The 24,307-nt window shown below is 60.5% G+C and overlaps 2 protein-coding genes across 8 annotated transcripts in view; both read right to left on the bottom strand.

Annotated features, from left to right (window-relative positions):
• Positions 1–60: 60 nt before the first annotated feature.
• KDM6B (lysine demethylase 6B) lies at positions 61–21,967 on the bottom strand. 7 transcript variants are annotated; one of them, XM_065909558.1, is made up of 24 exons: positions 21,835–21,967; positions 14,979–15,095; positions 9,992–10,111; positions 9,596–9,738; positions 9,362–9,503; positions 9,028–9,126; positions 8,716–8,935; positions 8,515–8,607; positions 8,270–8,431; positions 7,984–8,187; positions 7,543–7,890; positions 5,279–7,461; positions 5,039–5,165; positions 4,805–4,910; positions 3,717–3,922; positions 3,528–3,592; positions 3,375–3,446; positions 3,130–3,278; positions 2,891–3,005; positions 2,615–2,802; positions 2,315–2,456; positions 1,922–2,048; positions 1,665–1,835; positions 61–1,553 (listed from the first exon to the last, which is right to left on the bottom strand). In XM_065909558.1, the coding sequence occupies exons 5-24, from the start codon at positions 9,496–9,498 to the stop codon at positions 1,530–1,532; spliced, it is 4,938 nt and encodes a 1,645-aa protein (XP_065765630.1). In that variant the 5' UTR covers positions 9,499–9,503; positions 9,596–9,738; positions 9,992–10,111; positions 14,979–15,095; positions 21,835–21,967; the 3' UTR covers positions 61–1,529. The 7 variants fall into 7 exon arrangements, with proteins under 7 accessions (XP_065765630.1, XP_065765628.1, XP_065765629.1 ...); XM_065909556.1 differs by having other exon boundaries at positions 9,992–10,115; XM_065909557.1 differs by lacking the exon at positions 21,835–21,967 and adding an exon at positions 16,117–16,528 and having other exon boundaries at positions 9,992–10,115.
• Positions 21,968–22,655: 688 nt separating this feature from the next.
• Positions 22,656–24,307, bottom strand: part of DNAH2 (dynein axonemal heavy chain 2) — a 102,977-nt gene continuing 101,325 nt past the window's right edge. The window contains exons 82-86 of the mRNA XM_065909937.1: positions 24,123–24,237; positions 23,461–23,637; positions 23,281–23,355; positions 22,946–23,096; positions 22,656–22,810 (exon numbers count right to left, since the gene is read on the bottom strand). Of these exons, the coding sequence (XP_065766009.1) occupies positions 22,656–22,810; positions 22,946–23,096; positions 23,281–23,355; positions 23,461–23,637; positions 24,123–24,237 (673 nt within the window). The remainder of the gene's footprint in view (positions 22,811–22,945; positions 23,097–23,280; positions 23,356–23,460; positions 23,638–24,122; positions 24,238–24,307) is intronic.

Below are 24,307 nucleotides of genomic sequence, written 5' to 3' on the forward strand. Positions count from 1 at the left end.
ACCCCCCCTTATCCTGGAATGCGATTCCAGGATTAGGCACCCCCCCCATACCAAGGAGAGACCGGAGCTCTGGACATTCCACAGGCGCCTCCGGGGAGGGGCTCCCCTAGCCGGGGTCTGCGCAGTCCTTCCCCATCAATCACGGTCTCGCTGCCCTCCTCCCAGGGTTCTCCCTGCTACCACTAGCACGTTACCGAAACAGGATTTTTTTTTTCTGATTTTATTTTTAATATTAATATTCTCACACAAAAATCACCGAAAATAAGGGTAGGGTTGGGAAGACCCCTCTGCCCCTGGGGCAGAAAGACAGTGCAGTGCGAGGGGGCGGGACTGTAAATCCCCCACCCCTCCGCAGCCCCAGCGTGGAGGAGAAAAAAAAAAACAAAAAACCGACAAAACGAAAATAGAGCCCCAGAAACTCATCCCGGGGTGTCCCTGCCCCAGTGAGGCCCTGGCCTGGGCTGTTTCACGCTTAAAAAGAAAAGAGGGGAGGGTGGGGTGGTGAGGGGAAGGTCCGTGATTTTAAAATTGGCCGGGGCTGGGAAGGACGGGGTTCCTTTTCCTCATAGTTCTTTCTTTAAAACTTTAAAAATTTTTTCATTTTTTTTCTTTTTCTTTTTTTTACAAAATACCATTTCAGTTCCCACTTCTTCCCCTACAGTACAGGAGTCGCTCACCCTCAGGCGTGGTTGGGGTCGGGTCGGGAGTGGGGGACTGGTCCGAGAAAGTGCAGGACGTAGGGGGAGGGGAGCGGGTTTGAGCACCATGAGAACCCGGCTGGAGCCGCAGGCGGGCGGGTGGACGGGCGGAGACGGTCGGGCCGGGCCCGGACACACACTAGGGCGCAAGGAGAGCCCGGCAGCGGGCGGTCCCTGGAGGGGCGGGCGGGATGGCTTGGGGTGCGGGAGGTCGGGTTTTCCCAAAAATGAATAAATAGAGGTGAGTGGGACTGTTATAAATTAAAAACCAAAAAACAAAAACAAACAAAAAAAAAACCCCAGAAAATACAAATCATAACCAAGTGAATAAACAAGAGACATGTACAGGGGTCACAGCTAGCATTGGAAGTAAAAAAGGAGGTTCAGGGGGAGGGGTAAAGCCCATGGAAAGAATCTCATTAAAAACCTCGGCTGCCGTAACGTCTATGTACATACGCGAGCCGCGTGCGTCTGCGCCGGGCGGGCGGGCGGCTGGCAGGCGTGAGGGAACCCGTATGTGACCCCCGCCGCCGCCGGAGCCTGGTCCTTGTGTCTGTTGCTAGAAAGGCCAAAGTCGGTGAGGGGAGGCGCTGGTGGGCGAGGGGCTGCCAGCCCCCTCCCCCGTCTCCCATTTTTTTTCCTTTTTTTCCTCATATTTGTTTTAAAAAAATTATTTTTTCTTAATAAATTAAGTAAGGGGAGCTGCCAATGGGGTGGAAGGGCTGGGCCCGACCCCCTTCCCGGCCAGAGGCGGGACCTAGGTCCAGCCCAGGCGTGTGCTGGTGGCCCCGCGGCGCCCGCAGGGCGGGCGGGCGGGCGGGGCGTCCGGCCTCATCGCGACGTGCTGGCGGGGGCCTGCGGGAGAGAGCGGGCAGGGCTCAGGGGCGCGGTCGCCCACCCCCGGGCCCGCCCCGGCGCCCCCGGCGGTCCCCGCCTGCCCGTCCGCCCGCCGCACGGGGCCCTCACCAGCGTGAAGGCGTCATAGGCCTGCGCCAGCTCTTCGGTGCGGTACTGCTCCAGCACCACCACGCCCTGCAGGCCCGCGCTGCGGCGCCGCGCGCACGCCTCGCAGTGCACCAGGTACGTGTTGCGGCTGCCGTTCTCGCTCGTCACGAACAGGATGTTGAACACCTCCACCTGCGGCGGGGAGGGGGCGGCGGTCACAGAGAGGGAGGCCCAAGGACAGCGCCGGCCCGCAGGGAAGCGGGGACGGGGGCACTCACGTCGCACTCGTTGCAGTAGTAGGCGGGCTCGTCCTTGACCCGGCCCTGGTAGGCAATTTTCTTCCCGGCCCGCACCAGGCTCTCCCGCTGCACCTGGCAGTGCTTCATGGATTGCAGGAGGCAGAACCTGCGGGCGGAGCGAGGGGATGATGGGGCGGGCCGGGCCTCCCCGGTCACCGCCCGACACATCCCTGTCACAGGAGAAATTTCATGTACTCAGACTGCGAGAGAACAAAGCTTCTGGGGCAGGGGCCTTGTCAGACGACCCAGCACATCAGCCCCGCAGGACTGACCCAGCGGAGAGGTGGCTGGAGGAAGGGGTGGAACCAAGAATTGTTCTGCGGGCCAGGTCGGATGGGGATGGGCTCCCTCCCAAACAGGGCCCTCCCTCACTTGATCATCTTGAACAAGTCGGGGTCGCTGATTTTGACCGTGCGAGCCACGTTCCAGGACACGTGAATCATGGGCACAATGGATTTGACATTCTTCACCTCATTCCACTCATATCGTTCCAGGGCCAGCTGGTACTGATAGGCTGCAGGCCAAAGAGGATCACAAGTGACCAACAGCTCCAGCCACTTGGGCCGCAGCCCTGGAGCCCTCCAAGCCCACCCCTCTACAGGGCTCACTCCCCAGGGACCCAGCCCCTCACCGCTGAGTGGCTCACCCCACCACCTGGCACCACTCTCTCACCGGTGAGGGGCCCCACGTTCCAGGCGATGTTGTTGCACCAGCCGGTGGCCTGCACCCAGTGCACAGTGCCCGCGTTAATCCACACCAGGTCTCCGGGGCGCTGCACGAAGCGGTACACAGGGATGTTGGAAGCATAGAGATCATCCAGGATTGGCCACCAGGAACCTGTCAGGTAGTCCACGCCGTGCCTGGAGAACCACAGGGTCAGATGGAAATCTGGAGATCCAAGGACGGGACGTGGGGGCTTATCTAGTTGGGGAGGAAGGTGGCCCGCACCGGTCGCAGAAGGCGCTGATGGTCTCCCAATAGTGCTCGTGCACCGCGAACCACTCGCAGTCTCCTGGGCCAATGTTGATGTTGACCGAGCAGAAGTTGTTGTTCTCTTGATGGCCTGCAGGGGGCGACAGAGAACTGCACGGTCAGTGGGAGTTGAGCCTGCGTAGCGCGATGAGCCCGCCCTTGGGCGCTCATTGGTTTACAGAGGAGCGCCAGCGGCAGCACTGCTAGGAGCGCACCTGGCGTTCGGCTGCCGGGCACCTTCATGTACAGCTGCACCGTGTTCATGCCCAGGATGGTGTGGCCCACGTGGCTCAGCATGTTGCCCGTGGAGGTGACCCGCATGAAGGCGGGCAGCTTCAACAGCTCCTGCAGCTGGGGCTTCCACCTGTGGGGGCGAGGGGGCAGCCAGGTGAGCGACTACCTGGACTTTGCCCACCGGTTGGCATTCCCGCCCCAGCTGGCTGGCCTCAGCCCCACTGACCGCTTAGCATCGGACAGGTCGATGTTGGTGCCAAACTTGATGATGTGATGGTTCTTCGGTTCTGGTGCGCTGCTGCAGGAGTGAAGTGCACCGGTTGGTGGGGAAGTGCGGGGAAGGGAAGGAGTCATGAACGGCAGGGGCAAAGCGTCCTACCTAGGAGGGGTTCCTGTGGTGCTGTCCGGCTCCTCTGACTCCTCGTCCTCACTCTCCTTCTCCTCCTGCTCGGCCACAGGGGTAGGCAGGCCTGGGTCAGTCACCTTCCTGGGGTCTGCCCACCACAACCAGGGCTCCAAGTCCCCTGATCCCACACCCCCTGCCTCTGCCTGCATGGGCAGCTCTCACCTGCAGGGATTCCTGGAAGGATGAAGCCTGGTACTGCGCGTACTTGGCAATGGTGGTGTGGGAACGGGAGCTCTCACAGGGCCAGATCTGTCGTGTACCTGTCAGGTCCCAGTTCTCATCCGAGGGCTGCTGCACCTGGGTGCGCACCTCCACCGTGTGCTCCCCACTCGCCTCCACCAGTGTCTTGGTGGAGAAGAGGCCCAAGTCTGCAAGGGAGGGCGGAGCAGGGAGTGAGGCCCCAACTCACCCTGTCCCTTCTTGCTCCTCACACCTCTGCCGGGGTGGACACAGGCTTCTCAGAGCTCGATCCAGAAAGCACAGATGAGAACCCTAGCCCCTCATGAAGCTGGGAGGGTTGGCCCTCCCTGACCTGGCCTTTACCTGGATCAGAGCCAACCCCTTCCTCCCCCTGCTGCTCGGTCCCAGCCCCTCCCCCAGAGTCCTCATGTATGCATGAGAACGCACATGCAGAACACTTGACACAGTATATGCTCAATGAAGAACAATTTTACATTATCACAGGATCCAATGAAAGTTTTCTTTCTGTCAAGTGAAAGCTTAGAATTTGCTTCAAGTAAAAGTGAAGGAAGGGGAGGATATGTGGGTAAAGGAGAGCTACAAGTATAGAAAAAACAAGACTGATTTTACAATTCTGTATGGTTTCCCTTTACTTTTGTATCTGTTTGAAATTGTGCACAATAAAAAGTTGAAAAAGATGAAAGCCCTAAACCATGAGGCTTCTCAGGTTTTGCACAATCTATGAAAGCCCTAAACCACGAGGCTTCTCACAGGTTTTGCACAATCTGTATTCTTCAGATCCTTCATCACCAAGAAAACCAGAAATGACTCTTAACCAGATCCTGAGATCCATCCCCCTTTCCACTTGCCTACCGCTGGTTCAAACAGATGGAAGGGAAGCCTGAAGTCAGCTGACCCCCCACTCAGAGCACTCGTCAAATACGGCTTACATGTGACTGAGGAGAGCTCACTATAGCTGTGGTTCGGTCTTCCAGAGGAGGGACCCTCAGAGGTCCCCAGAGTCCCAGATCCTTGCAGCCCTCCCCACACCTTTCTACCCACACACTCACTGAGCCGAAGGGAGCCTGCCAGGCCCCGGATCACGGTGATGGGATTTCGAGGGTCTGTACAGAACTGCAACAGCACCGGCGAGAAGGCATCCCGTTTGCTTTCCAGCTGAGGGACAACCAAGGAGACAGGGCTGGGGTCAGAGCCCTGTCCTAAGCTCAGGGCACCCCAACAGCCCCAACCCTGTCCTAAAATTCACAGGCAGGAGCGGTTCTGAGCATACAGGGCACACGTACATAGATGCTGGGTGTGGGTGGGTTGAGTTTTTCCCGGGGCAGCTTTTCCTCAGTGTTGATCTTCGGTTTCACAGACTGGGCAGGGGACAGGTAGGACTCTCGAAACTTCCCTTTCACCTTGGCATTCCTGTGGAAGGACAGTGAAATGATTAAAACACAAATATCAGTAGGCTGAGTAAGGGGCCCTCCTGCCGGGCCAGGCCAGGCCAACACCCTCCTAGGTGACAGCCCCCAACTCACTTGCTGGCACGCACAACGTCAGCGGCGCAGTGGCTGATGGTGAGGTCTGCCATCCGCAGCCTCCGCTCTTCCACCTCGGAGGCGATGAAGGTCTCCTTATCACCGCTCTCTACCTTGATAAGCCGGATCTTCAGCTCCTTGGGGGGCCCTTCACTGAGTGAGCGCAGCTTCAGCATGTCAGCCCGGCTGACCCCTGGTGGCCCTGGAGCTTCCTCTCGAGCCTTCTTCCCAGGGGCAGGGGCTGCCGGGGGTGTGGGCTGGGCAGAGGGGGCAGGGGCCGGTGGAGGGCCCGGAGCTGTGGGTGGTTTGGCCTTGGAGGCCCCACCAAGATCCGGCCGGGCTTTCTCCCGACCCTGGATCTCCTCGCTCTGCAGGTCCAGGTTCCCCAGCACCCTGCGGCTCTTTTCTTTGGGGGCCTTGGCCTTGGCCTTGGCCCTGCCCTCACGGGGCCGCCGCCCCACACTGTCCTTGCAGGCCCGCCTGTGCCGCCGGTGCTCTTTCTGGTGCTCCTTCTGCCGCCGCTTGCTGCTCCCGGGTCCTGCGGCAGCTGCCACCCCAACACTCTCCTCCTTGGCCGGAGCTGGAGGCAGCAATCGCTCAGCGCCACTGTCCGCTGCATCTGCTGTGTCCACCAGGTCTGCCGGGTCTGTGGCGCTCCGGCCTACCCGCTCCACAAGGGTCTCACAAGCCCGACTGATCTCTTCTAGCACCTCAGACTCAGAGCGAGCAGGGGGCAGAGGCAGGGGTGGGGGCGGCGGGGCGGGGGCCATGGGGCCTGGGGCTGGCTCTTCGCTGGCCCTGCGCTCCCGGGCCCACGGCCCGCCTGAGGTAGAGAACTGAGATGACGAGGAAGCGGGGGGCTGCGGGGAGCCCTGGGCGCTCGGGGCCGCTGAGGTGGGCGGTGGGGCGGTAGCACCTGATGAGGGACCAGGGGAATACTGAGTGGCGGGCAAGGGCCCAGGCCGGGTGGGAACAGCGGCTCCAGTCCCTCGGTAACAGTACTTTTGTCCCTCCAGCACGGAGGCCAAGGACTTGAGCAGGCTTGCCGGATTGGCTGGTGGGGGGAGCGGGGGTGGCGGCGGCTGTGGCTGGGGTGGTGGGGGGAACTTGGCTAGAGGTGGCGGTGGTGGCAGGGCTGGTGGCTTCTTCTCCTCTTCCTGGGTGGCCGTGGTGGTGGTGGTGGTGGTGGCGGCGATGGCAGCAGTGGTGGCTGGGGCTGTGTCGGTGGGGAATGGAGGCTGCAGAGATGCAAAGGGCTCCTTCAGAGGAGGTGGGGGGACGGGGACCGCGCCTGCCTCCTGTTGTTGCTGCTCCTCCTCCTTGCGAATAGATTCATCCAGCATCTTCATGATATTAGCCAGCCCATCAGGTAGGATCTTGAATTCAGCTGGCTCCTCAAACTGGTCCTCCAGAGGGGTAGGGGGGAAATCAAAAAGTCGAGGGCCTCGGGCAGGCAGCTCCCCCACCCTGGGCGGCACAGGCTGGGGGGTTTTATTCAGGGGGCCTGGGGATGGCCCTGGCCCCACCTCGGGGGTCTTTGGGAAGGAGACCCTGGGCCGAGGGCTCTCCGGGCGCCTGAAGCTTCCTGAGGTATTTTGGTGGCAGGAGGAGGGAGGGGCTGAAGGCAGGGCAAGAGTCATGGGTGCAAGGGGTGGGTCCTGGGGGCTCAGTGTGGGGCTGGGGGGCCGGGGAAGGGGGTCCATACTTCTGGCCAGATAAGGAGGTGGGGGGAAGGACACAGGCCCAGTAGGGCTGCTGCTGTGGCTGCCATTGTTGCTGCTGCTGCTGCTGGTGGTTGGGGGAGTGGGAGGGGTGTGCGAATCCTGAGTGCCCACAGAAAAGCGGGGGGCCGGAGGCCCCAAGAAGCCCTCGCGGTGGGGAAGTGGGGGAGGGGGAGGGCGGGGGCGTCCCTCAGCCCCGAAGAAGAGCTCCTCTAAGATCTCTCCATCTTCACGAGCTGCCCGGCAGGCTGGGCCCTTCAGCCAGGCAGGGGGGGGTGGGGGGCGTAAGAGGCGGGGACAAGAGGGTGGAGGAGGCGAGGCGGGGCCGGGTGGCAGGGACAGGTGGGGAGTGGCAGCAGGAGCCGCCAGGAAGGGTTTCCGACTACTGTGTGCCGAGGGCCCCAGGCGGCCTTGGTGAGAGGAGACCTCCAGCGCGGGCGTTTGGTAATGGTCAGCGCCGGGCTGCAAGAGGAGCAGGGCCGAGGTCAGAGGGCTGCCCCAGGCACAACACCCCACCCCCTGCCACCTGTGGCTGTCACTCACAATGCCTGGGCTCGGCTCCACGCCACGGGGACCAGTGTTGTTGCTGCTGCTGCTGCTGCTGCTGGTGGTGGTGCCGGGGAGGCCGGGGGGCCGGGAAGGGGCGTAAGGCACGCAGGCGGTGGTTGCTGCTGGTGAAACGCTGGAGTCCATCCGCGACCTCTGAACTCTGCTCTCTCTAAGGTCACTTCCGGGGGGACGGGTGGCAGGCGGGCAGCCATGGCTCTCTGCTCCTGGGGGGCGGGGGCCTGGGCCTGGGGGAGCAGCCGGGACCAGCCGGTGGCCAGGGGGGTGAGCAGGGTAAGCCGGAGCCGGGTATGGATATGGGTGAGGCAGCGAGTGCCGCTGCTCCTGTCAGTGAGAAATGAGGATACCGCATGAGAAGTGGAGAACACGGGGACCAACCTGTAGCTGAGAGGCAAGCGGCCACAGAGGGGAGCTCACCTGGCGTTCTGGGGGTGCTAAACCCTTGCGCTCAGGGCCCCAGGCATCTCCATGAAGGTTACTCCACAGTCCTGGCTTGGTCAGCTGAAATGGAGGGCTGGTAGCTAGGCCAGGCAGAGGTGGGGGAGGAGGAGGGGGTGGGGGTGGTGGTGGTGGTGGTGGCAACGGTGGTGGAGGCAGCGGCAGCCCTGGGGGAAGGCCCGTCTGGAAGAAAAGGGAACATGAGAGTCCCACTCATCACCCCAGCCCTGCCCCCTCACTGCTGACCACCCAGGTGCCAGCATACCTGCTCAGAGCTGCAGCCTCTCCTGCGCTTGCCGCCAGGGCTGAGCCCCTCCTCCCCCGAGGGGCCTGAGAGTGCTGCGGGAGGCACAGGCTGCACCACTGGGGGTTCAGCGGCTCGTTTCACTGGGGGACCCCCCCGCTTGGCCCCGTAGTTCCGTTTGTGCTAAGGACAAAAAGGAGAGAGAGAATGGCGCAGGTGCAGACCAGGCCGGCCCTCGTCCCTAGCACACCCAGCCCCAGCCTCACCTCAAGGTGCAGCAAGTTCCACACTTGCTCCAATGGGGGCAGGACCTTGGGTCGGTGCTGGCAGGACCCAGCGTGAAAGTTCCAGAGCTGGGTCTGAGGAGGTGGGGGGAGAGTGCAGAGGACAGGGCAGAAGCAGATGTAAAATGAGGGCCCTGAGTAAGAAGTCACGACCCCAGCTCCCTGTGTCCCGCCTCATCCCACCTGCTGGAGTCGGCCGACCCGGGGGCCCAGCTCAGCCAAGCTTCCTCCGTATCGAAGGGCGCTGTGGTAGCAGCGGACGGCCTCCTCACTGTCATGCTCGGACTCGTAGAGCTGCCCCAGCTGCTCCCACAGCCCTGGCTGGGCTGGCTCCCGGAGCAGCGCCTGCACACAACCGTGCAGGGACTCCAGCTTCCCATGGAGGGGTCTTGGGGTGGGTGTCCTACAGAGCAGAAGGGGAGGGGAGGTGGTGAGGCTTGAGGAACAAGGCCCAGCCTTACCTCCCACCCCCAGCACCTTTCAATCCTCACTCACCCTGGAGCATAATACGGTTTGTTCGGGTGCCCAGAGCTACTGCCGTGTGAAGGGGGTAGGGGAGCAGACAGTGGAGGCTGCCCGAGGCTGGCAGAGCACCTGGAGAGAGAAGAGCTCTGTTAATCTACAGCAAGGTGGAACAATCCTGTCGCTCTCTACCGAGGGAAGAGGAAAACTGTGAGGGGAAAAAAGAGAAAGCAGCTGAGGGCTACACTGAGGTCCACCAGACGGACAGCAGAAAAGAGGGATGGCACCAGATGGATGACAGAGGCTGAGGAGCAGAGATGGGAAAAGAAAAGGAGTGCCTGGAGGCAGAGACTAAACAAGTTCTCACCTGCCTCCAGGCAGCCATGCGCTCCGAGGAGGGGGATGGGGCGGGCAGGAGCTCCAGGCCCCAGCACAGCTCAAGCCCCCAAGGGCAAAGGCTTCCCGTGCAGCGCGGGCCCCTGGAGGGTCCACTGCCCGATGCATCCAGCCTAAATCAAGGAGAAGAGATGATGATCCTACGGGGGACAAAGAATGAGTTGTCAGGGTACACACAGCCGAGCCGGGCCCAGTCTTCCCTTACCAGGTCAGCAGTGGCCCCAGGAGCCCTGGAGATAGGGCACGGCCCCCTGCCCCAGCTCCCTGGGGCGATGGTCCCGCTCCAGCCGCTCTGACAGGAGTGCCCACTGCTCCCAGAGAGTCGCCCAGGGCTTTTCACAGCCAATTCTACGGAGAGGAGAGGAAAAGGAGTGAGGTGAGCTGGCCAGCACACAGTCGGGGCCGCCGGCTGTGGCCCTTATAGGTCTGATCTCCGCAGAGATGACTATCCCCGAGGAGCGGTCCACCTGGCCTATGGAACCCTCGGAGGCCCAGAAGAGTGGAGCACGCGGGAGGGCAAGCCGGGGTGAAGGGGTGGCTGCGCAGCCAGGTTTCCAGGCGGGAGCCCCGGGGGCCGAGCTGCAGCGCGGCGGCCGCTTACCCGGCCTCCGTGGGAGCGTCCTCTCCCGGCGTCGGCGAGCTCCGGAGACCTGACCAATCACAGGATTTCCTCTCTCCCCAGAAAGCCAATCATCACCCGTGTCTCCGCCTCAGTAACAGCCTGGCTGGGACCAATAGGAGCAAGGTTAGCCCGGCCGCTGCCGGGGGAGGAGGGGCGGCGGAGCCGGTCAGACGGGCTCTGCCCGGGGTGACCCCGACGTGACCCCGCGGCTCCCACCTAGGGTCTCCATCTCCAAGCTGACACTCAACCGGGCAAGGCAAGCGGAGCCTGCGACCCATGCGGGTGAAGGCGGCGGGTCGCACACTCGGGCCAGCTTGGAGCATGGAGCTACCCGCAAGTCCCACGCGCCCACAGAGCCGCCAGTAGTCCGCGCTGGACCGCCCGAAACGCCCCCTGCCCTGCCGCCCAAGACGAAAAGCTGGCACACGGATGCACAAGGCCGACATAGCCGTCACTCCCCCTCCTCACTTCATCTCGCCCAGCCTCTGACCTCCCCACCCTCTAGGAACTGCTTAGGGCTGGCGACTCCGGCCAACTTCTATGGCACACAAACCCGCCCGCGCCGCGATTTGCGCGCTCCACCCCCCACCCCTGACCCCCATCCCAAAACATGGTCAAGTCCCCAGCTTCATACCCAGTTCCTCCAGCTCCACTTCCCCCGGCTCTGTAGGTCTTCAATACCAACCGACCCCCAAAACCAAAACCCCCCTCTAATCCCCCAACTTCTGAGAAGTCGCGCACTGCGGTCCCGAGTGGCCCCTCTCGCGTGGCTCCCGTATCCTCTATGCCCTTACCCGCCAGGGCCACGCGGTTCCCCACGGCCCACGTGGCCCCCGCCCCCCAAGGGAGGGGGGATTTCGGGGGTTGCCCGTGACGTGGCTACTTGCGCAGCGGAAGCGGCGTGTGTAAGAGTACGGGGGGGGGGTGTCCTTCGGGAGGGAGGAGGGCGGGGCCCGCCAGGCGGTGACATCACCCTTGTCCCACTCTCACCGCCCACTCCCTTAAAGAACCCAGAACCCGTTTCACTTCCTCCTTCACCCCGCCCCCCAACCCTTTCCCGTCGGTGCTGGCTAGACCCACGAAGGGAGCAGCGCTCCCATTCCTGGGCACCTTCCCTTTAGCCCCAGTTCTTCCTTCTCGCCTCTCCGAGCCCAGGACCACGGTCCCCTCGCCGCCTCCTCGCCTACCCGGCGTCCCGGCAGGTAGGAAGCCGGCTCCGCTCCAGGATCGGTCCATTGAGAGTCTAGAGTACAAAGAGCTGCGAGAGGCGAGTGTAGAGTACAAAGCGGCGGGGGCGGGGCCAGCGCTCCAGCTGGAGCTAGCGCCGGGCAGGAAGCCGGGGGAGAACGCGCGACTAGGGGCTGGGGGCGGCTGGAAAGTTCGCCTTCGCCGAGAGAAGTCTGCCCTGTGGGGAAATTTCCACCCAGCCCACAAGGGCAGGCAGGTTTCTGGTGAAAACAGTCCACCCTCCGCAGGGCAAGGTCATCTATTTGCACGCAAGCGCTTGGACCCCACAGGTCCCCGGCGAGCCTTGGCAGGCGCTGGGGCTCTGCGGACCCTTTCCGCGATTCACGCGGAGTTTCGGTCAGAACTCTCTCCTCACCAAACAGCCTGTATGTCAGTTACCAAGCCCCGGATCAAATACAGCTCTTAACTGCGGTCAAGCATAGCCCTGGCTAGTTGCCCTGACCCAAGTCCTCGGAGTCATGGACTAGACAAGGGAAAACGGGGAACCGAGGGTCCGGACATCAGAGGAACAGACCCCCGACTGGGAAGTGGTGCCGAGGGCGCTGCCAGTTACCAGGAAATGCAACTTCCCCTTCTGCGATGATGACACTTCCCCTCTACCACTTCCCCTTTCCCACGGGGAACTGACTCAGCTTTCCCTAAAACAGCCAGTCCCGTCCTCCAGCTCCTTTCCACCTCTGTCCACAAACCCCTACGCCGGTATTCGGAATACAGCAGCCCTCTCTCGAGAACAAAAACTTCCTGTACACTAAACACTCACTCACTCTCGCCGACCACCTCGGGTCCTTGTCCCCACCCGGGACCCAGGCGCCTGACTTCCCACCCGCCTCCTGTACAAAGCCCTCCCTCGCGGTCTGATTCAGGCTTGGTGTGGGGGAGCGTGAGTCACCCAGAAAACCTTCCCCTTATTCCCACTGACTCAGCCCCCGCCTCCCTGAACACACACAGACACACACACACAGTCAGAGGCAGACACAACTCAGCCCACACACCGCTCCCCACCGGTCCCGCGGAATTTCCCCTCTCGTCTTCCCCCACGACGGCCCCTCCCCGCGCCGGGCAGCCCCGACGCCGCGCTCACACCTGTTCCCCAGCGGCCGGCAGCCGGCCCGCGGTCCACTCTCACCTCCACTCTCGCTTTGGGGCAAGAATAGCCCGCCCCGACTCCCGCTGTCCGTACTAACCCAGGGGACGGGACAATCACTAGCAGGCACAGACACCCACAGGCTCTTCAAACACAGATGAGAGGCAGACGCACGCGGCCAAAGCCAGGCTGGGAAGACGGTACGGTACACTTCTGGGCAGGCATTCCAGCCTCTCCCGTCGGACCCACAGTCCTGGGAGTCAGCCGCTCCGAAAGGGTTAACTCTTCTCCTGCCGAGGCCACGCCCTCTCCATCCGGGCACTCCCGGCTAAGCCAGCTCCGCCCCCTCCATCCGGGCTCTGGACTCGGGGACTTTAACCGGCCCCCCTCCCCCTAGAGCCCCGAGAGAGACCCACTCTATCAATCACACCCACTTAACTCTCTGGGCGCTAGGCTGGAGGAGCCGCACACCGCTCCAGCTGTGCGGGATGAGGGGCCAGACGTGAGCACACAGATTCACGTGCCGGCCAAAGACAAGACCCCGCAGATAGGGTATTACCGAGGCAGGCCGTCAGCAGGCACGCGGCACGCGCGAGGAGGTGGAGCCGGTCCGGGAACCCTGCCGCGTTCCGCTCGCTGTCAGGCCCCGTTCTGCCTGGCGGCAGCGAGGGGTTACAGCTCGCTTCTTACCTGGGGGAGGGGGAGGCGAGGGGAGGGCCGCCGGCTGGGGCTCCGCTGTGACTCAGCCACCCCGGGCAGGCCGCCCGCTCGGGATTCCCTTCCCCAGCCTTCCCCCGCTGCTGGCCCCTCCCCGCCCCTCACCGAGAAGTGACAGTGCCGGCCCCGGCCCGCTGTGTGTCACTGCGAGCCTTGTGTCTGCCTCTGACTGGACCGCTGTGTTCACCAGTCTGTCTGACAAGGTCGGCAGTGTGTGGGCCCCGGTGTCTGTCTTCGTGCGCACCTGCATATCTGCTCATCTTGTCTCCTTCAGTCCTTGTCTGACGCGTTCCTGTCATTACGCCTGTCTACACGGTCTGTGTGTCTGCCTGGCTCCTGTCTCAGTCTTTTGTCTGGGACTGCCTCTGCATCACTTGCGTGATCACGTGTGTCTCTCTGCACATGCCCTTCTGTGTTTGCCTTCATGTTCCTGAACAGAGTCAGGGAGACACTGGAGCAGGCTGACCCTGCTGACTCCTCGCCCCACTCCCCCGCATCGTGACGTCTTGCTGGATCAGAGAGCCTTCTGTTTTGAGTCAAGTATTTAGAGGTTTGCCTGCCTTCATTTGTGGAGCTTCCTAGGTGGCTCAGTGGTAAAGAATCCGCCCGCCAGTGCAGGAGATGTGGGTTTGATCCCTGGGTGGGGAAGATCCCTTGGAGGATGGCAACCCACTCCATAGGCTACAGTCCATGGGGTTGCAAAGAGTCAGACACGACTGCGGGCACAGGCACTGCCCTCATTTAAGTTACCTCCTATTCTTCAACAACCGTGCTTATCCTCCCAGCTCCCTGTGGCTCCCATTGTGATGGTTAATTGCTAGCATTTAGTGAATACTTGGTACACACCAGATACAGTGTTAAGCACTTTATAGACATTTTTAAAATGTCCTCTCTAGAACCTGATGTGATACTACCCCATTTTACAGATGAGGAAACAGGCTCATCGAGGTTATGTAACTTGGTCAAGTCCTTGAGTAAGAGCTAGGCTTCTTTCCAGAGCCACCTTCTTACCACTGTTCTATAATGCCCCTGTACTATTCCCTGTTGGTTTTATCCTCACAGGACATTTCCGGGGTCAGCTTGTCCCTCAGCTTTCCCCAGTGTTACCATCCCAAATGTCTCATGTCCTCTAGAGAAGATGTAGGTAGGGGGCTGTGCAGCATTTCTCAGAAGCCGTCAGTTTCTTGGCCATGAAGCTCACTCAGTTAACCCATTCAACACAATTCTTCTGAGGCACCCCAATGTGCCAACCATCTTGCCAAACAATGAGAGATACACAGAAGGAAACTCTCTTAAGTCCACTCAAAAGAGTATTACTGAGTAGTGGAGATGAACAACACGCACTTAAGAGAACTGAAGTCTCGAGCTTAGGTATAATTTCTTCTGTAGAGTGGGGGAGGGGGCGGAGCAGGGCCTTAGGCAGAGAACTGGCAGGAGGAGACAGGTAAGCAGAAGAGGCAGGTTTTCGTGACAATGGCCTCCAGTATCTAATTCAGTTTCCAATCACCCTCCAGAAGCCAAGCTGTTCAACAACTCTTACCGGGGCAAAGCCCTTCTCATTCCAAAGAGAAGAAAAAAAAAATCCCTCCCGCTATCTTATCTCTACTTTCTGGCTTGCAAACCCCAGGTTAATTCAATAAGTAACCGAGTTGAGGCACTTGGGGAGGGGGTAGATTTTTTGGTGGTAGTTAAGAGGCTGGTGAAGTACAGGGATGAACCATTCACAGGCAACAGAGGGGAGCACCATAAATGAGGAAGACTGAACCACTCAATCACCACAAGGTGGGGGGATGCTCAGAGTTGGACTGGACCATTCTGAGGAGTGGGCATGATCTAGATCATACCAATCTTCCTTGCATGGGGTGCAGAGTTGGGACTGTTGAGGGGAGGTACTGCATTGCTCAGGGCAGGACTTACCAGGTGGAGTTTGGTGTGCCCTGTCTCATTGGAACCAGTGTCCCAGCAGTAGGGTGCAGCAGACCACAGTGGGTGAGGTGGGTGGTACTACGGGGCTGGCATGGTGCCTGGGGGAACCTAAAAGAAAAGTCAGTTAGAGGTGGGACCTCCCAGGATGGAGAATTTTCCTGTGCCCCCTATCCCCTTATTGAGGAGAAACCTGGCTCTGGTGGTCAGATGGGATGAGAGAATCGAATCTGTTTCCATGGCAACCAGAAAAAGCCAATCCAAGAGCCTTCCCCTTTAGGAAACAGCCTGGACCAGGGAGTGAAGGCACATGCTACAGCACCGGTGTTAAGTTCACAGTGGACACCCAGCCCATGATCCCTCTTCTGAGTGGACCTTCCTACTGAGAGTTCCTAGCCCCAAAGTAGTCCCAACCACCTTGGACATCTCACCCAAGTCAGCTTCAGCCCTGGCCTCAGGCTTGCAGAAACTCTTCCTTCAGCGCTGCCTCCTCCCTAACCTTATCAAGACACCAGTCAACCCCACCCTCTGGACTCTGCCCCCTTGCCTTCCCCCAGGCAGGTGCAGGCAGGTCGTGGTGAGCAGTACAGGTGGCCAGACTAGATGAACGGGCCCAGCAGGGAGAAGCCTTCCTCCTCAAGGACTGTGACTCTAGGCCTGGGTCTGGAAGTGGCCTCTGCTGCAAGCCTCCCTTCCATCCACCCATCAAGACCATATCCTGTTTCCCCATCACCTCCTTCCTCTCTGTGGCCCAAGAAGGCGATAGGGGCCCACTCCCTCCCCTCCTAACTCTCAGATACAAGAAGGTAGGTGTCTAGGTCCAGGGCCAAGAATCAGGTATCCATCCAGGGGTGACACCTGTCTGCCCTCACCTCAAACTCACTCCTCAGGGACCTGTTTTCTGCCCTCTTAGCCACAGTTCTCTGCCCTTAAGGACCCAGTCACTTGGGCTCAGCATTTAGCCTCTCCACTCTCTGGCTTTCCAGCCCCCATCCTTCCCCCTGCCCCAGAGACTCAGGCCACCAGCCCCCAGCCCCCAGCCTCCATGATGCAATGTGCTGCAAGCTGCTTCAGCTGCTGATGACACTGCCCCCAGGGAGGTGCTATTTCTGACCCATGCAAGGCCCCTCACCTGGCCAGGGTAGTGGTCAGCTGCAGGCTAGGGAGGCCAGGCAGGCAAGGTCCTTCTGCTGGGGAAGGGAGCTTGAGGCTGGAACCCTCCAGGACAAGGACTCTCAGAATGTGAGACCAGAGAGTAAGTGTGTGTATGTATGTGTGTGCAGTCTGTAGCATTTGTATATATGGTTATGTTGGGGGAGAAGGGAATGCTGGGGAGAGTCCAGCCTAGAAAATGGGGAGCAGGGCTTAGGACAGACCAAGAGGAGAAATGAGGGGCATCCAAGGGGGTCAGCAGGGTGTGTATGGGGTGTCTTGGGACACCAGAGTGGGGGAGGGGCCAAGAGCCATTTAAAGGGCCAGCCCCAGAGCCTTAATCCCTCACCAGTCCTGGCCCCAAGCCGGAGGCTGTAATTCATCTGTCCAACAGCTGGGGTGGGTGTGTGTGTGGTGGGGGGGCGGGGGCATGTGGACGGGAAGGGGGAGCTGGGGGAGGGGCTGGGGCTTTCTTGTGCACAGAGCCAAACAACAAAAGGGGGAGCTGAAGGGCCAGCTCCAGTGTGCCCGGCCGGCTGCTCACCTGCAGACCTGCCAGTGGCCCCCACCTGGTGGCTGACAGACTCGGTAGTTTAGACTCCAGGATTCTCACCAAGGAGTCCCTGAGCCCAAAGCTGGGGCCCTGGAGAAGGCCCAGGCTGAGTGCCCTCCAGGCAAGCTGTCACCCTCCGTGCAGGTCCCAGCCGAAGCACTGTCCCAGACCTGGCAGGCCCTGAGACAGATTCCGCCTCAAATGCCCTGCTCGCCAGCCAAGCCTCCCCAGACAAGGCCTGCCGGCTCCCCCTCCAGCTGGCCAAGGGTGGCAGCGGCCACACCAAGGCTGTCCCTTTAAATCATTACCACCCCTGATTGTGTGGACGAACAGAGGGCCCTGCCCCCCAGGCAGGCGGCTGGCCACCTCCCCCCTACAAGTCCCCAGAAATGTGAGGGCCATTTAAAGGGACAACAGACAGGCAGCCGGGTCTCTAACCGCCCCCACCCCCACCCCAACAGTCACAGCCCCTTTCGCCCGCAGACATACAGCCCCTTGCCCCTCCAGAGGGCCCCCCAAATTCCGGTTCTCTCCCCACCCCCTAGAGACTGCTAGAAGGAGAAAGGGGGCCAGAGTTGGGGGGCGGGGAACTAGGGGAGCGAGAAAAGGACAGGGACTCCCTCCTTCCTCAGAGCCCCAGGGGATAGATAGGTCGGAAGGAAAGCAAAGCCTAGAGAAGCGGCCAGACAGAGCCCCGAAAGGTGCCGCGGGCAGACCTGGGGTGCACAAGCTGTCGGCCGAGGGGAAGGGAGTCAGGCTGCACGAGACAGCGGCGTGGCCAGTGGGCGACTACCCCAAGTGGGGAGATGGAACACCGAGGGCCACGGGGAAAGAGGCAAGCCCGGGGGAAACGGGGAGACGGAACCGGGGAAAGGGGTCACAGGGAGGGTGTGGAGGAAAACCCGAGGGGAGGGCGAGCCAGGCCGGGGTTACCTGCTGGGTGTCTGTCCCCCGGCGGTGCCCCCGGAGTCCGGGTAGGGAGGGGGGGAGCAGCAGGGGGGGGAGTGGGGGCTGGGGGGGCGGGGGAGACGGTCCCTCCTCTGCCTCCTGGGCCTGCCCCGGCGCTTGCAGCCTCGGCCTCCCTCCCTCCTCCTCCCCGTCCCTGAGTCCCGGAGTCAAACAAAGAACTGTAGCAGGCTCTCCCCAACCCCCTCCCTCCTCCTCCTCCTCCTCCTCCTCCTCCACCTCCTCCTCCCCTCCCTCCCTCCCCACCAGCAGGCTCCCTCCTCCTCCCTTCCGGTCTCTTCCTTTAACTACTCGCCCCCCCAGCCCCCTACACTAGTCTCTCTGCCCACCCACCCGAACCTTTTACACACCCCTCAGCCAGCCCTGTCCCTGCAAAGGAAACTGTAGAGTCAGTCCCTTGGCAAAATTGAAAGGCTCCAGAGAACATGGGAGGGGACTGGGGTCTTGCTCAAAAATCAAGAACCACAATACAATTATTTTATTTTCACAGCCAGAGGAATAGTCTTAGCTGTTTCTTCTCCAAGAAGGGGGGAAAAAAATAATCCTAAAGAAAGCAATACAAATCTGAGGAAAGCCCTCATCAAATAAAGTGCACAATGCAGGGGAAGCTAATCCCCAGCCCCCTTCCCCCCCACCGACCACATTAGCACACACTCTCCACTCCTCCCTGACCCACTCCTAAGGTCTTGGCCAGTTTGAAGCAGGCCGACCAACCAGAATAATAAAAATAACTGACAGCATTTAAAAATAATAAGCATTTCATCATAAGCATTCAGTGTTCATTCTGTGCCAGGCACTGTGCTAAGTGCTTTGCATAAATTATCTCATTTTTTTCCCTATCAACTGCCTAGAAGGTAAGTATTGATATTTAAATTTTCCAGACTAAGAACAGGAGGCTCAGAAAGGTTGTGACCTTTCCAAGTTCCTGTAGCCACTAAGTGGCAGAGCTGAGAATGGAATCCAGGTCTGATCTGACAACCCAAGCCCTAAAGGTACATGAAAAGAGAAACCAATTTTTTCCAATACCATAAGCAACCCCAGGACTTAACTCAATAGAGAAGGGCCGCTGTAGTTATCAATTGAGTCCCCTTCCTTCAAGAGAGAGATCCACACACCTACACAGAATAAAGACCCTGACTTTTCAGTCTCATATAGTTTCCTGACCCGTTTCCTCACTGGTGGGGGTGGGGTGCCACTGATTAAGGTCAGGGTTGAGCTGGCGTCCAGATGTATACCACACAGCTCTTCTCCAGGGGACTGGCAACCACTCCCACTTCAACTCAATACAGGGGTGGGGACCATGAGCCTCTTGGCAATGCAGCAGGTGGGAAAGGAAAAAGACTGCTGGGAGGCTCTTTCCAGGGGGTACAGGGAGCTTGGAGGGAAAGCTGTTCTGTGCCAATCTAGGGAAAAGTAACCCAAGGTTCGCTTAGCCCAGCAAACGGGCAAAGTCCACCACACCACACCCGTGCCCCTCCCCCTCAAAAACTCCAGGCCAGGGTTTCCCACCTGCAGGACGCTAAGGCCAAGGGAAGGGAGGAGGGAGAAAGATGGCACGGGGCTGCAGCTGGACTCGGGGCGGAGGTTGTGGTGGGGGGAGGGGGCTGGAATGGAAAGGGGTGGAGGCCTCAACGCCTGGCAACTATCCCAGGGCACGTGCACGGGTGACATCATCCCAGGCCACCTTTAACACAGACCTTTGACCCCGAGGGGCGGAGAGGAGCCGCGGGCTAAGCTTCCTGGGAAATAGCCTCAGGAATTCTGGGAACCCAAAAAGGAGAGGAAGGAAGGAACCCAGGCGTCCCGCCCTTATCTTTTGCCCCCTACGCGGCTCCAATCCCAGGGACTCGGGCCTCTCGGCTCCTCCTCTCCGCCTCCAGCCCTGACCTCCCAACCCACATTTCTGACGGAGTCCCGACACGCCTCTGAGATACTGTGCCTTCTCTCTCCTGGGCGAGATCTCGCGTGGGGGGGCGGGAAGTGGGGGGCGGGGGCATCAGGTCCCGCGGGGCTCCGTCTCCCATCAGCGGGATCCCCTGTGCCCAGCCGGCCGCCAGCCGGAATCTGTCTGGGTCCCAACTCTCCTGCCCCTCCCCGCGCTGTTCCAGGGCGGAGTCTGTGGAGTTGAAATCAGGACACGGCGAGAGGAAGAGTTATATAACTGGGAGAAGCCGAGAAGGACGAGTGAGGACCGGGAGAGACAGCCCGAAAGGAGCCGAGGGAGGTGCAAAGAGCACCAGGGCGAGTGGGGAAGAAACGTTAGGGATGGGAAAGATTTCGGTGCACATCAAAGGGGAGAAATTCACGCGAAGACGGGTTGTGATGGTCCGGGAAGAGTCACCTGGGACGTCCGGGGCTTCCCCGCAGTGCCCTTCCCTGCTGCCAACAGCAGCCTGGCCCGAGCGCGTGAAGCCTCGGGAAGGGGAGCTGATACTCGTTCGGTTCCTCTTGGGGAGGCAACTTTAGCCAGAGCCCGGGACGGCAGCGGCGGAGCATATGGGGCCGGAAACCACAGCTCCGCCCAGCCCACCTGGGAGAGTGGGGCGCCAGCTGGGGTGGGGAACAGGTAGCTGGCTCCTCCCACGCCAGGCTGGGCATTAACTACTTGAGACCCCTAGGAAGAAGGCTAGCGGACCCAGACGTCTGGGTCCCCAGAGGCTGAGAAGCGCAGCCCGGTACTCGTTTGCTAACCGAGTCTCTAGAAAGGAGAAAGGGGGGCGCGCGGCGACTCGCCGCGCAAGCGCAGGGTGGGGTACTCGGGCGCGTGCGGCGGAGAGAGGGGGTGGGCGCGAGCGTGTGGGAGTGCACGTGCGGATCCCGGGCAGCTCCCCGCTCCCCGCCTCCACCCCTCACCTCCCCTCTCCCTCTTCCTTTCGCTCTTCGATGCCTCCTCCACATTGGCTGCCAAGGCCCTGATGTCAGGGGCAGCCGCTGGAGCGGATTGGGCGGACGCGGGAGTTCGGGAATCCGGCCCCTGAGTCTAGCTCTCCAGTTACTCTGGCAACAGGGCAAGCAACCCCCAAGAGGGAAGGGGAGCGGAGCTCATCGCCGCTCCTGGGTCCCGCCTCCCTCCGGACTCACGCCGAGTTCGTTTCTGTGGCAGCGCAGCTCGCGGCTCCCCGGCTTCCTTCTAGGGCTCTCTGTCTCGAGAACCTGGCGACCTGCCCTCGACCTTCGCCGCGGTCTCCCAGCCCCCCACCCTACCAACTCCCATCCTAAGTCGGCCACAAGCCGCAGCCGACAGGAAGCGAATTTCCGTTGCTTAGTAACCTGCCCGCGTGCCCCCTCCCCACTATTTACCCCAGATCGGGGAGGCGGAGACTGAGCCCCGAGCCCCTCTCCCGCCCCTGCCCTTCGCCCTCCCGCCCACAGTTTCCTGTGAGGGGGCCGAGATGACAGGAAGTCAAACAGGCACCTCAGCCCACCTTTCCCTCTGGCCCGGGCAGGGGGCTTCGGCTGTTTTCAAGGCCACATCCCCCACCCCAGAACCCTGAGTCGCGCTGTGCGCGTCTCGCTCTCGCCATCTCGCGGCTACGTAGCGAGGGTTCAGTGGAGGAGGACCCGAGCTGGGTGAGAGCTCGGAACGGGAGGTGGCAGAGCGGGGGCAGGACCGGGGATGGGGAGACTAGCGCGGTGAGGCCGAGTGCAGCGGGGTGAGGTGCCACAGAAGGGATGGGGCGAAGGCTACCGCTGGGAGGCCGTCGGGGATGCCGGTGTGAGAGTCACAGCTGAGGCTACACACCTCATCCGTGGGAAGAACCAAAGGGAGGCTTAACACGGCCCCGGGACCTGAGACACATCCCTTTCTGACCACACCCGCCCTCAAGAGTCCAACTGCAAACCCTGACCTTTAGTCCTGCCCTTCAAAGAGGGACTACAACGCCGCGCCCCCGCCCTAGTATCGGGAAGGGGAATCCCAGCCCAAGAGGGACAGGGAGTCCTTTCAGGCCCTCCTCAACATCCGGAACCCAAGACATCTGCCGCCCAGTTCTTCCCTCACGCCGCCCTACCCTTTTCTAGAGGATCCAGACGTCCTGCACCCAGTCATCTTCCCAGGGCCTCTCCAGAGACCCGAACGTCCATCCTCATCTCTACCCCTCCTGCGCCTCAGGCGTCCCGCCCCCCCCCCGCGCCGAGACGGTTTCCCTCTTTCCAGACGCCCTCGCGGCTCCCCGTTACCTGGCTCTGGGGTGTCCCAGGTGTTCAGGTTCCCCAAGGTCGCCCAGGGGGTCGAGCGGCCCCCCCTTCTCCCAGGCCGGGGCTGGGGGGGCCGCTCCGCCCCGTGGCGCAGTTGGATTTTCCAACACAAACACCGCCCCCCCACCCCCCGCGCCCCAGCCCCGCCCCCTTCTCATGGTCCCGCCCCTTCTCGAGCCGGAGTCCCTTTCCCGGGCTCCGCCCCGCTTTCTGCCGGCCCCGCTCGCCTCTGCACAGGTGCCGAATAGGATGCCGAATGCGGGGTGCAGGGTTCAGGGTGCAAGGTACGGGGTCCAGCACGGATCCCTGACTGACAAACCCCTATTCCATTTGGATCACGCGCCCTTCCAAAGTAAGCCCCGCCCCACCCGCTCGAGTCCTGCCCAGAGATTTAGCCACACCTTCTTTAGGCCCCACTGCCCTGCCCATTCGCTGAGGCCACGCCTCCTCTCCCTCCCAAGACCTCCCACTTCCCTTGCTGCTTTCTCTATCCGGCAGCAGGCCACAGGAGCTCTCATCCTCCGTAAGGCCTGGGCTTCCTCCCAACCACACCCCCGGCCCCCAAGCCCGAACCATCCTATTGAGAGACTTAGGGCTTGTGGTCGGGGTGTTTTACTGAGCTGAGCTCCGATACAATTCTTCACGATTAACACGACTAGGTATTACCAGGGCCTCATCACGCGACAAATTCAACCGAGGTGAAGGACTGAGTGAAGCCTAGCCTCTGTCCGAGGTACATTATCAGCCTTGGCTCCTGGAGTCCTCGACCCCCACCCCCCAAACGGAAAGAAGAGAAGGCCCTCTCAGTTATCCAGGCTCAAGAGTAGAGCAGTGCCCCTCTTGATCCAATGATCAGAGGTCATGGTCCCAGAGCGGAGATCGATGCCAATGACGAAGGATGCGCGGTCTGAGCTGCCTGCCCGGTTGGGATAGTAATAGCAGGGACAGGAATACATGCCTGCAGGAAAGGAGAGCTGAATGAGTCAGGCCCTGGAGCCGCTGGAAGAGCAGGTCAGGAGCAGGTGTGGGGGATGGGTGGGGTGGAGGCTGGGTTAGGATGGAAACTAGGGAGGGGGCGGGCAAACTGTCCCACCCTTGGCACTCTTCTTGCGGCTCTCAGTAGGCCGGAAGTGGATGGTGGGCATGAGGCAGACAAGCTGCATGGGCTCTGCCTCCACCAAGCAGGAGTTCTTCCGGTCCCAGCCAGCACCCTCCAGGTATAGACCCCGAACCCAGACACCGTCCTGGGAAGACATGGGGACAGGTTGGGGGTAAATCCAGACCCTCAGTTGCCAGTGCCCCCACACCTGTCCTGCCACCTCTCTCCTCCCCTCCCTCTCAACCAGTCGTTTCCCACCTTTGCTCCCAGCCCCTCCTCCTCCACCAGACTCCCCTCTGCTCAGAACCCTAAGCACATGTGGCACCCACCTTGGGTGGATACACTAGGTTGCTGTCATCCACAGTGGAAACGATAAACTCCCAAGAGAGGCTGTCCACTGAAATCTGGAGATTGAAGGTGAGAATAAGGGAGAATCCTCCCACACACAGAGAGAAGAGCAAATACTTATCATCAGTATCCGTTCCCATCACATTGTCCATGTGGCTCACATTGTTTTGGCGAGCTGAAGACTGCAGCACGGCAGTGAGGAAGCCAGTGGGAAAGGTGAAGCCAGAGAGCCAGAAGATCACAGGAGGCCGTGCGCGGCTGGCCCACATCTCAAACTGCTCCACACGCATGGCCAAGTCCCGGGTCCATGAAGCCAATGGCTTCTGTGAGGGGTAGGCCTGGAGCAGGAGATAGTGTGTATTTATTCACTCACTTACTCATGCATTCAAATTTTTACTGTGAACACTTGAAGCAGATAGAAGAATATATGGTGTCAGCCCCTGTTCCCCAAGCCATAGTTTGGCAAAGCTCTCCAAAAGCCCATTTCCAGGAAAGAAGCATAAAATGACAACTATTAACAACAGCACCAGCAATGCTAACCAGTTACCATTAATGAAGCACCTTTTAAGGTGCACAGTACCAGGAATCCTTGAGACATCCTTGGAGAAGCTTAGGAACTTGCCCTGGGTAAGTTTCTATGTTAATAACTTTGCAAAGTCAGTCAGTGAAGGGCAGAGTCAGATTTCAGCCTTGAACCTGTCTGACTCCAAAGCCCGGGCTCACTGCTTTCTGCTATAGGCTTCCCTAGGACCAGGAGGCTGTGGGTCCAGGGGTGAAAGGAGAGTTCATTGTTGGAGAAGGATCAACAGTGAGATAATCTTACCTTTCCCCAGAGCGGTGGGACATGGGCATCAAAAATGCAATTGAAAATCTCTTCCAGGCTGGTAGACATGACAATGAGGCCCTGGATGCCTTTCTCTAGGTCTGTCAGTGAGAAGCTGGATGGGGAAAGGTGGAGGGTTATGGACGGGATGGACCTGGGAGAGCCATCCTAGGCAGGGCGTGAAG

Source organism: Muntiacus reevesi, chromosome 18 (genome assembly GCF_963930625.1).
Source record: "Muntiacus reevesi chromosome 18, mMunRee1.1, whole genome shotgun sequence".
Lineage (NCBI taxonomy): Eukaryota > Metazoa > Chordata > Mammalia > Artiodactyla > Cervidae > Muntiacus > Muntiacus reevesi.